General features: G+C 43.0%; 1 protein-coding gene across 1 annotated transcript; it reads right to left on the bottom strand.

Annotated features, from left to right (window-relative positions):
• Positions 1–836: 836 nt before the first annotated feature.
• On the bottom strand, positions 837–10,189 carry LOC103372477 (zinc finger protein 142-like). The gene is made up of 7 exons (XM_008302131.1): positions 9,721–10,189; positions 9,369–9,596; positions 7,227–8,051; positions 6,935–7,112; positions 3,396–6,258; positions 1,860–1,965; positions 837–1,586 (listed from the first exon to the last, which is right to left on the bottom strand). The coding sequence occupies exons 1-7, from the start codon at positions 10,187–10,189 to the stop codon at positions 1,057–1,059; spliced, it is 5,199 nt and encodes a 1,732-aa protein (XP_008300353.1). The 3' UTR covers positions 837–1,056.
• Between the last annotated feature and the right edge of the window lie 750 nt (positions 10,190–10,939).

Raw genomic sequence — 10,939 nt, forward strand, 5'->3', positions numbered from 1 at the left:
ACAACCAAACATACTCACATTCACACCTACGGACAATTTAGAATCACCAATTAACCTCAACATGTTTTTGGACTGTGTGGGAGGAAGCCGGAGAACCTGGAGAGAACCCACGCTGCACGGGGAGAACATACAAACTCCACGCAGAAAGATCCCAGGACAGGATTCAAACCTTCTAACTGTGACAGTGCTACCCACCTGTTCCAAAGTCTAATTGTTGAACTATAACATGCTGAAAGGTCAGTATGCAATTTTTGTCCAATGACAACAAAAAAAAGCTTTTTTGTTTTTAAAAGAAAAAGAAATCCTGCCTGCCCTAGTTTTAATGGGCCGTGACACACCAGGGTTGATTTCCTTCCAACAAGAAGTAAGACAACTAACTCCCTGAGTATAAAAGATGTTGAGGGTAAGATGCCTGTATTTATTTGTTTTTATGTCTATGTGCAATTTTACATTTCTGCCACTTTTTTATTATTATTTTTAAAGCTTTTAAATACTGTTAGTTTGAGAATGTGAGAGAACTTGAAGGACTGCTGCATGTCTACATATACGTATCAATGCTGAAAGTTTATGTTCCATAGTTTTAAAAATGTAAGGATGTGAAAAACCTGCCAAAATTCAGTATTATACATCTATGACTACAATGTACTCAGAGCTTCGCATCATGTTGGTTAATCTGCTGTTAAGCTGCCAAGTGCCTGCTAGACTGAGTAATTTCTATTTATGAATGTTTACATTTTACAAGGTTTTTGTTGTGTATGATGTAAAAGTATGTGTATATAAGCCTGTAAATAGATGCAATACATTTTCTGAACGAGCATAAACCACATTCACAAACATTTCTGGCTCATTCATTTATTCGCTGTGGACAATATAGTTCCTAATCACAGGCAAACATTAAGAGACATAAAAACGTGGTTTCTTTTTTACAGAAAGCACTTCAGTTCTATTTAATTCTCTCACTTCATTAGCCCTGATGTGTTGATAATTAGGCTTTTGCAGAACAATAAAATCAAGCAGTCAAGTATCAGTATCGACGGATATGTCAACACTGCATCTCTATTGCGTCTCTTCAGCGTTTTGTCCCACTGCCACCACCTCTTCAGCTACCTCCTCTACCTCACTGGCAGGAGGCAGCAGCTCTTTGGCTTCTGCAGCTCTCTCCTCCAGAGTCCCCTGCAAAGCCTCCTTCAGAGTGAGGCCCCCAGCCTGAGAGTCTCTCACCACACCCTGCTCTACTGACATCTCCGGATGGTGCCTCTGCAGGTGCTTCACCACCTGGAATTTCTGTTTGGCCCTGTAGGAGCAGTGTCGACAGCAGAAAGGCTGCTGCTTGGTGTGAGACAGGTAGTGATGTCTGAGGCCTGCCGGCCACCGGAAGGCCTTCTGGCACAAGCCACACGTGTACGGCCGGTCATCAGTGTGCTGCCGCTGGTGGGTCTTCAGTATGAAGCTTGTCTTGAAGGCTTTGCCGCATTTCTCGCAGACAAAAGGGCGCATGTCACAGTGCTGCGTGTCGCGGTGTGCACGGAGGGCGTCTGCTCTGTTGGTGCGGTAGTCGCAGTCATCACAGGCGTATGGCTTCTCTCCTGCACATGACATCAATCATTTGTCTTTTGTTTTTCTTGTTTTCTATCCCCTATCTATCAGATCATCGTAATCCTAGGAGCTTCAGTTAAAAGCAACCGGACTTCTCTTTATAGTTATGAAGACATTTCACCTCTTATCCAATAGGATTCTTCAGAACTGAACATGAGAAATCTAACTGACATATACTGAAGCGCTTAGGATCACTAAATCAATCATCAAATTCTTCATTTTGTTAAAACATGCCTCAGTACTATAATCAGGAACTTCGGTACCTGTGTGCTTGGTCATGTGGTACTTCAGCTGAGTCGCCCACTTGCATTTGTAGCCGCACTCTGGACAAAGGTACTTCTTCTCTTCTTGGTGAACCCTCATATGGAGCTATCAAAAAAAAAACATAGAAAATACAGTCACTGTCATAATGTCACATTTTGCTGCCCCACAATAATAAGTATATTATTATCTATAGTAGGTGCCGGAATTAAATGCATCCGCTTTCCTAGCTCTCTTTCCATCCATCTACGACTAATATTTACATCAAAATCAATACAACACACTTTGTTTCTCATCATGGCAGGATTGAGTTACTGTCTCATTTGTGGTTTTCAGTACAGATTAGATCTACAGGGAAATCAGTGAGATTGTGTGGTCATCTTACTAGCCACGGACAGGCTGGAGTCAAGGGTTGATGTTTTTCCTATAATTTGTCACCCCTCTGCCAAGTGCTTTCACTTGGTTTAGCACTTTAGTCCGATCTGCAGCTTCAGGGTGGGCTGTGTGCAATACAAAACTACAATGCACTAATTCGATATTCAGAGTTATTGTAGTTTGGTTTTCAGCTCCATGACAATGATGATGATGTATGTTTATATGGTATAACTTTTTCTTTTTTTTTTTCAACTTAAACAGATTTTTAAAAAAAAGTCATTTTAAGGTTTAAATAAAATTAAATAGTTCATGCATTTGCAGATTATTATGGCCTGTTCAACACAATATTGAACATGATAATGAGGTTAGGTCTGAATGTAAACCTTCCTACTGACTTGAAAAGCAGTTGTTACAGGGACCAAACACGACAGTAAATGGAATCTTGGGATTTATCTAAACCAACTAAAAATGTTCTGAGCTGCCAACTAAAACTACCCTCCAATAAAAAAAAGGTACCATGTCCATATTGTGTTTTGAATATGCTGGAGGACACGTCATGAGCAAAATTAGCAGTCAGCACCGTGGTCAAGGATTTCCTCCCTGAAACTTCAGTGTACTGATGACAGTCTCAAAAACACAGATTCAGTCTTCCAGGGTTTCAAACATAACATCAGGAACTAAATCTGTTAACTGACAAGGTGGGTTTTCTGTATCATTATTCTTCTTAAGAATCAGTTTACAGTTTAAACATGTACAGCTGATTTTTTCCAATAGTATTAGAGTTTGCCACTGTGTAGTTTAGAGTAATTTGACAGGGCTTGAGTAGTAGGTGAGCTGGTGTGCTCCAGGTGCAGACAGTCAGAAAGGGTGGGTGGAGAGAGCGACAGGAGCCACACATTCTAGTGGGAGCAACAGTATAGAGTTATATCTAAGCCATTTCAAGGCAGGACAGGAATATTTTCATGGAAAAAACCTTGAAGTATTAACTCTGAAACAGAGAGGTGAGTTTTTAAGGGTTAGACCAACAAGCGAAATGGGATTTAAAGTACAATCACATACAAAATGGACCAACTTGTATCACATTCCACCTGAAACAGACCCTTCAGGAAGACTCTGAGGTTTTGTCGTACAAATAAAAACCATCCTATGAACTCTGAGCGTACCTTCAACCTCGACGGATCAGTGCAGGTGTAACTGCACTGCTCACAACTGTAAGGCTTCTCTCCAGTGTGTATGCGAATGTGCCACGTGATCTTCTGCTTGTTCCGGGTTGAATACTGGCAGTCTGTGCATTTGTACAATCGTTTGCTTCCATGTGAGCGCAGGTGCTGCTCCAACACCAGCTGATGCCGACAAGCAAACTGACAAGTGCTGCACTTGAGAGGCTTGTCCTCTGGAGATCCCTCCTCATGTTCACTCAGAAGGTGTTGAGCCAATAGCTGTCTGGTTTTGGTAGCAAAGGGGCACAGCTGACACTGATGTGCCAGGTGGGTTCTCTGGTGAACCTCAAGGGTTTCCTTCGTCTCAAAGGACTCCTGGCACGTTGTGCACTTCACTTGGGAGTGCTTGTTCTGTTGGTGGGTCTTCAGAGCAACATCGCTGCTACATGTGTAGTCACACTGCTTGCACGAGAAACAGACCTGCAGCTGGTGCACACGTTTACAGTGGTTTCTTAAAGCAATCTCTGAACTAAAATGAGCATCACAATGAGTGCAGACGTGCTGCAACTCTCCTGTGTGGCATCGGAGTTTGTGTCGTCTTACATCGTCGAGTGTGTAGCCACTGAAGTCGCACAGCGAGCAGAAATGCGTGGGCTGTTTGTCATGGATGCGCATCTTATGCTGACGCAGTTTGGTCAAAGCCCCAAAGGTCTTGTCACACATGTCGCAGCTGTGACGACCGACTCCTGTGTGGAGAGATTCATGCTCTTCCAAGCGATAGCGTCTCGTGGTGCTAAAAGGACAGTAGCTGCAACGGTGAGGTCGAGTACCTTTGTGTTTAAGTGCAACGTGTTGCGCCATGCATCGTTCTTGTTTACAGGTGAAGGTACAGTGCTGGCAAAGCAAACGTTTACCTTTCACAACATTAAACTTTTCCTTGTTATGAACACACAGAACATGACGGGTCAAAGAAAGTTTAGTTTTGGCTACAAATGAACACTTGGTACACTGGACTTGATCTGGTTTCAGGCAGCCTTTCTTTTCATGGCTGTCTAATGCTCTCTTCTGATTGCACCTAAACGCACAGCTTGGACAACCAAAGATCTGACGTTTCTTAGAAGCTTCCACAGGATCTTCACCAACATCCTCCACCAGGTGTTCTTTTTCTTTGTCTCCATTACCATCATCATCATCATCCACCTCTGAAACGAACTGCTTCACATTTTTCCTTGAGATTTTTTTGCAGGTTGAGAGGTGCCGTTCAACAGTTGGAAGCCTGACTGATGAAAAACTGCACAGTTTGCATTTGAATTTGCCATCTTTTTTAGCATAAAGGGACTTTTTGTGCAACGGAACATTTCTGAGTTTGTCTTTGGAAGCTAATGTTTTTTTCATAAGCTGGTGGCATGTGGTTTTATCACTGACAACAACTCCTTCACAGTTTGTTAAATGAGATGCGCAAACTTCTTCTTGCTCATGAACTTCAGCACCTGTTAAATCTGTGGTATTTTGTGATAGAAGCTCCATCTGATCTGAATTTGTTCCTCCATCCAGTTGCTCGGATCTTTCCTTTGGAGTCAGACCTGCTTTTGAAATGCCTACAAATGTCCTTGTTTTTCGTGGAAGCGCTGGGCACTTTCTCTTAAGGTGGCTATCGAGGCCACGCCTCTGTTTGAACTGCGCGCCACAGTTCTGACACTGGTGACCCTTTATCCTGCCATAGCACAAAGCTTGGCAGTGATGTTTCAAAGCAGTCTCCTTAGAGGTTACATAAGAGCATTTGTCACAGCGATAAACGTCTTCAGTTGGCACCACGAGCATCTGCACTCGTCCCTCTAAAACCATGGCTTCTGCTTGTTCCTTGTCGTGCTTCTTCATAGCTTTCAGACGGACCTCAGATTCTAAAGGATGATTTTGCTCCAGTGTTTCAGCTTTGTTTTCCACCTCAGATGTGTGACATTCCCCAGGTCGACTTGTATTATTCAGAGGCTCGCAGCTGTCGTCCAAGTCGCTTTGTTCACACTCTCCTTCTGGCACCGCCACATCATCCTCCTCTGATGAACTAGAAAAGTCGGTCTTGTCCTGTGATGTGTCGGGTCCATTGCAATTTAAAGTGGGTATGCTAGCACAGTTTTCCTCCTCATTTTGTAAAGAAGGGGTTTGATAGTCAGTGGTTGACAGTGTAGTTAAAACCAGAGTACAGTACTCCTCTGGACTGTTAACAGATGGAGGACTATCAGAAATAACTTCCTTCACAACCTCTTGAGAAACAACATCAAAAATATCCACAGACTCTACAGGTTGTGAACTAACTTCTTTGCAGGCATCGTGATCTGCTGATCCAGCCAGAACAGATGGTTCTCTTTGAGCTGCAGACGGTGGAGGTCCTTCACAGGCGGACTGTTGTGGCTGCTCATGAGCGACTGAGGGTTTGATGTAAAAATCTTGCATGAACTCCGCTGAGTTCCGCTCCTTCTCCTTTGCGGCGTAGTTCTCCAGCCACGCTTTGTCCCCAGGTACGTACCCGTGAGCTTTCCTCTTGTGAAGGAAGAGGCTGATGCTGCTGAAGGAGGAGTAGAAGCAGAGAGCGCAGCGGAACTCCTTCAGCTTGGTGTGTTTGCAGTTCTCGTGGTTTTGAAGCGCCTGTCGGTAGCAGGTGGTGTACGCGCAGTATTTGCACTTGTACACCGCTGGCTGTTTCTCCTCCCCAGAATGTTTGGCCAGCATATGATTGCGGAGCTCGTATTTGCGCTTGCAGGCGTAAGCGCAGATCTCACACATGAGGGATTTGGCCTGATGTCGTAATTTGTGGCTGTTTAGCTGGTCCATGCGGTGACAACGATACGAGCACTGATCACAGGAATACCTAGGAGAGGAGACGGGAGGATTAGAACACTGCATCCCAAAATACTGCTCTCTGATGCATTTTAGTATTCTCTTTGGCTCATTCAATTAAATTATTATTTCCTTGAATTTCCAGCAATAGTCACTTCTTATGTGGTATTAAACACAGTGCAGTTCGGCCACATTTATGTGCATCTACGACTCATCTATGGACAAGGACAACACTTATGCACACATTTGGATGCTTAACTCTGCTCAGATTGGAGCTGGGTGAAGCTATGCTGGGAATTGCATAATGCCCAAACTAAACATGGCTGCAGTGCCAATGTAGAGGTTTTGTGCGAAAACACAGCAAAATAGCTGAACCTTATTGTTTGCACAGTAGTCTGTGCTACCTTAACTGCCAGAAATCTATGACTTTCTTACCTCCTTGTGTGACAGTCAGACTTTTGATGGTATCTCATGTGGTAACACTGCATTAAGTTTTAATCTATTACACAGTAAATATTGAAAATTGGAAGAAAAAAAAAAGGACTTTGGAGAATTATGTCGTAAATGAAACTGCTATTTATTGTTCAGATTTTTTTTTTTGTTGGAATTTACTTGCCAGATATTTGTTTTTATTCGGCACAACAAATCCAAGAAAAAGTAAAATAAAATAAAGGCGATGTTATATGAGAAACTTCTCAAGCATCTACCTGAGGTCTCCAGAGTGTTTCCTCATGTGGACATTGAGGTAGTGCTTCCACTTAGTGACGTATCCACACTCAGCGCACATGAAGTTCTTGTCATCTGAGTGAGTGAGCATATGTTTCGAGAGGTAGGACTCATCTCGGCACCTGAAGTCACACAGGCTGCACTTGTGGGGCTTCTCACCTTTAAAAAAAAAAACAAAGAGACTATTATGTCAATAGTAGTAGCTCACACAAGAACTCCCAGAACAGCAATCATGAAGATGAAGAGTCATGACAGAATCGATTCCATCCTCACCACTGTGCATCAGCATGTGTCGCGTCAAACCGCGTTTGTGCGAAGTCACGTAGCTGCACTGAGAGCAGCGGTGGATCTTCTCGTTGGCGTGCAAATGTCCAATGTGCTGCTCAAACTCCACAGGGTTAAACGTGACAAAGGAACAAAAGCCGCAGCAAAGCTTTTCGTCCCCCGGGTGGCCGAGCCGCTGGTGCTGGAGGAAGACGGTTTTATTGGAGCAAGAGAAGTCACACTCTGAGCAGTGGTAGGCCAGGTGTGTTCGATAATGAGCCTCCATGTCTGCGTCGCTTTGAAAGACGGCTCCGCAGGCGTGGTGGCGACATTCTACTGCCGTGACCCCGTGCGCTTCAGCAGTGTGTCTGACAAGGTCTTTGCGCACAGAACTCTGGAAAGAACAACCTTCTTGAAAGCAGGCCAGCGGCTTGCTGTCTGACGCGATGTGGTGCGTCTTAATGTGAGCCTTCAGCATCCTGCTCTGGTGGAAGCTTTCACCACAGGTGGGACAAAGGTAGCCGTGACTGCTCTTGCCGTCCTCCGTCTCATCAGCGTGCATGCTGACAAGGTGGCGGCGGATGGCGTTCCTCTCCACAGCAGAGTACTCACACAGGTGGCAGCGATGGAGCTTTTCTCCAGCCTCGCGCAGCCGGTGTACGCGCAGTTTGCTTTTGCTGGTGAAGTAACGCTTACAGGTGGGACACTGGAGACTGGGGTCGGGGTAATGGAGACGGAGGTGCTCCTGCAGGTGAGAGCGCATCTTGAAGCAGCGGCGACACTTTGGGCAGGTGTGGGTGCGGAAAATGTGCTCGGATCCCTCTGCGAGATATTCTAAGAACGACAACAGTTGCAAAGATTGTTTAAAACAAATCTGAGTATGATTCCTTCACATGTTAGAAATATTTAAAGCAAGAACAAAACAAGTTCTGTCTTTGTTACACTTTCTCCTCATCAGTTTACATTTTGCAAAACACAGTCCTGAAACAAGTTTAGATTAGACAGTTTGACATAGTTAGGCTTTTTTTTTTTTCCCTGCAGTAACTGGCTCAACAAAACCTAAAACCTCAGTCAGAGATGATGGGCATCATCACAGTGACTACCAACTTGTTAATCTTTTTTAAAAATAAAATAAAATAAAGCTCTCTTCCTGCTCCCATAAAAATAATGGCCTCTGCATGGACAAATCATATGCCACCTACTTCCGTCAAGAAGAACAGGTTGTTCTAATGGACAACTATGAGGAACGTAAGAAATGGACTATAGTTTTTTTTAAAAAGCACTGTTCCTACAAATGATGCAACAGAGGAATGTGGGTAGAAAATGGCTGACCGTCTAAGTTTATATATTTATTTTATTGTTCTCTGCATTTTCACTAGCTCCACATAGAGCTCTCAAACTTTAAATTCCATGCATTCAAACATTTCCAACATCATTTAGGTCTGACACTGTCCCTAATTAGATTAGATTATTTAGATTAGATTAGATTAGATTAGATTAGATTAGATTAGATATAATTTTATTGATCCATAAGGATACATAGAAATCACTTTAGCTTCAAAATTATATTTATGTTATTGATTGAATATTTGACAAATACAAATAGACAAATCCGTTCTCTGATATGAGTGTTGTATTAGCTGTCAGCAGTATATAATCAGCATCACCACTCAATTCAACTCAACACGTTTGCAGATAAAACAAGTTTCCTCGACTGAGAATCAGTTCTGTTTATAGAGAATAAGATCAGATAAAGAATTAGTGACAGAGTGAAGCTTACAGCCAATTTAAAGCTCTGAACATAACCTCCTCTGGAACAGGTTAGGTCTGTTGCATAAGTTACCATGTTGATCTAGCCAGGTTAACAGAGATCCATGTTAGTGAGAATAAAATCTCTGACTTTGTGGTCAACATGACCCATTGATCTTATTGTGCAGTCGTCCTCTTTGGTGCTGTTGCTATTTGTTGATGATTTATTTGATTGATGAATAAATCGTGTGAAAATGCTGCAAAAACTGAACTTGTTTATGGTTACCAACAGAGTGTCTTTATGTCTCATAGAGAAAAACATTTTTGAGACTCCTGACTATTTTTTTCCTAAAAAAACTGACAAATGGTCACTACAATCTATCAAGTAAAAAGCGTACATACCTTTGGATGGCAGTGGTGCAGCATCCACTGTTGAAGATGTATTGTTCTCCACTGCCTGTCTTGCTCGTTTCGTATCATCTCCTTGTCTCTCGAAATCTTCCACATCCCCATCTTGTGATGACGATGACACACAAGCTGGGTTGGATTTCTGTTTCCTTTTTGGCCTGACAGAGATTTCAGGCAGGTGGCTTCCATCAGTGTATACGCTGGTGGCCTCAGGCTTGTTCCCTAAGAACAAATGTAAAATAGTCAGCTAAATCAAACCTCTGAACTTCTACAGTTTGATTGGAAAAGGAAATGACAGTTTTGCATTTGCATCTCATAGCATGAACTCCGTGTAGCGCCTGTTTACCTTGATGGTTGCTCTCCAAGAGGTGGTCGCTGAGGTCTTTCGTATTTTGGGCAACAAACTGGCAGTGAAAGCAGCCAAAGGGCATGTGGCCCTTCCAGTGACTTTCCATGTCAACCTGTGTAAGAAACGACTGTTTACAGGACCGGTAGGTGCAGGGAACAAGAGTCAGCCCATGCATGGACATCAAGTGGGCTTGATATTCCTGACGATCTGTGCTGCTGAACTGGCAGCCGGGCTCAGCGCAGGAGGACGGGCGTTTCAGGTCATTCTCACTGTGGCTGGTTTTAAAATGCTGTTTCAGAGCGCCTGCCTTTGAAAAGACCTCATCGCACTGAGAACACTTGTAACTGTCCAGCTGTCCTTTACAGGATGAAGATGTTTTCCTTTTTGAACAGAAGTGAGAGACAGACGTGTCACCATCTGAGAGACTTTGTCCACATTTTTCGTATTGATGCTCCACTGCTTCCATGGTGTCTGAAAACACAGAAAAACTGTATTTAGCTAAAATATAACAGAGACAAAAGGACGTTTCTTGAGCATTTGTAAGTTATGCTTATGTTTTGTATTAATTTAGTGCACAGTTGCATATTTTACATTATACATTAAGCTATTATCATTTACAGCATACAACAGAAGTGAGTACACAGTGCAAAATCACACAAAAATCCAAATGGCATCACCTCTGAATAATTGCATTATTTGTAAGTTAACAAGTGGAGAATATCCTTTAGTGAATAAACACTTTAGAGAGACTGTATTTAAAAAAAAGAAAACAGGCCCCAAAGTAGAAACTCAATGCAATAAAAGTGAAAACCTCTGTGATCACCGACACACAAGATGGAAAACCTACAATCACTGAAACTAATCTGAGTACAGCTGTGATTTGCAATTAAACAACTGCCTGAACGTGTTTCGAGAATCAGCTGTAAACACCAGAACTTGCTCAGTTTTGGACCTGTGGACTGTGTCTATCTGCATGTCTGCATCATGGCTCTAGATGGAAAAGAATAACTGTAGCAACTGAAAATCTGATGGTGAGACTTCACAAAGATGGAAAAAGTAATCAGTCAGTTGCAGCTGTAGTCGAGGGTATAGAATGAACCATAGCAGCATGGATCAGAGCTGCAGTGGTCGTCCTCCCAAAATAACGTCACCACGGTGCACCACTTTCACAACCTAGCTCTACTAAAACAGATAGGCAGCTGCTCTAGACTTGACA

The sequence above is a fragment of the Stegastes partitus genome, unplaced genomic scaffold, assembly GCF_000690725.1.
Source record: "Stegastes partitus isolate 25-593 unplaced genomic scaffold, Stegastes_partitus-1.0.2 Scaffold1763, whole genome shotgun sequence".
Classification (NCBI taxonomy): Eukaryota; Metazoa; Chordata; class Actinopteri; family Pomacentridae; genus Stegastes; species Stegastes partitus.

Coding starts and splice junctions, on each gene's coding strand:
- LOC103372477 (XM_008302131.1), bottom strand. CDS start 10,189: ATGGAAGCAGTGGAGCATCAATACGAAAAATGTGGACAAAGTCTCTCA. Junction 7,113..7,226: donor ACACATGCTGATGCACAGTG/GTGAGGATGGAA, acceptor TTTTTTTTAAAG/GTGAGAAGCCCCACAAGTGC. Junction 1,966..3,395: donor CTGATCCGTCGAGGTTGAAG/GTACGCTCAGAG, acceptor TTTTTTTGATAG/CTCCATATGAGGGTTCACCA.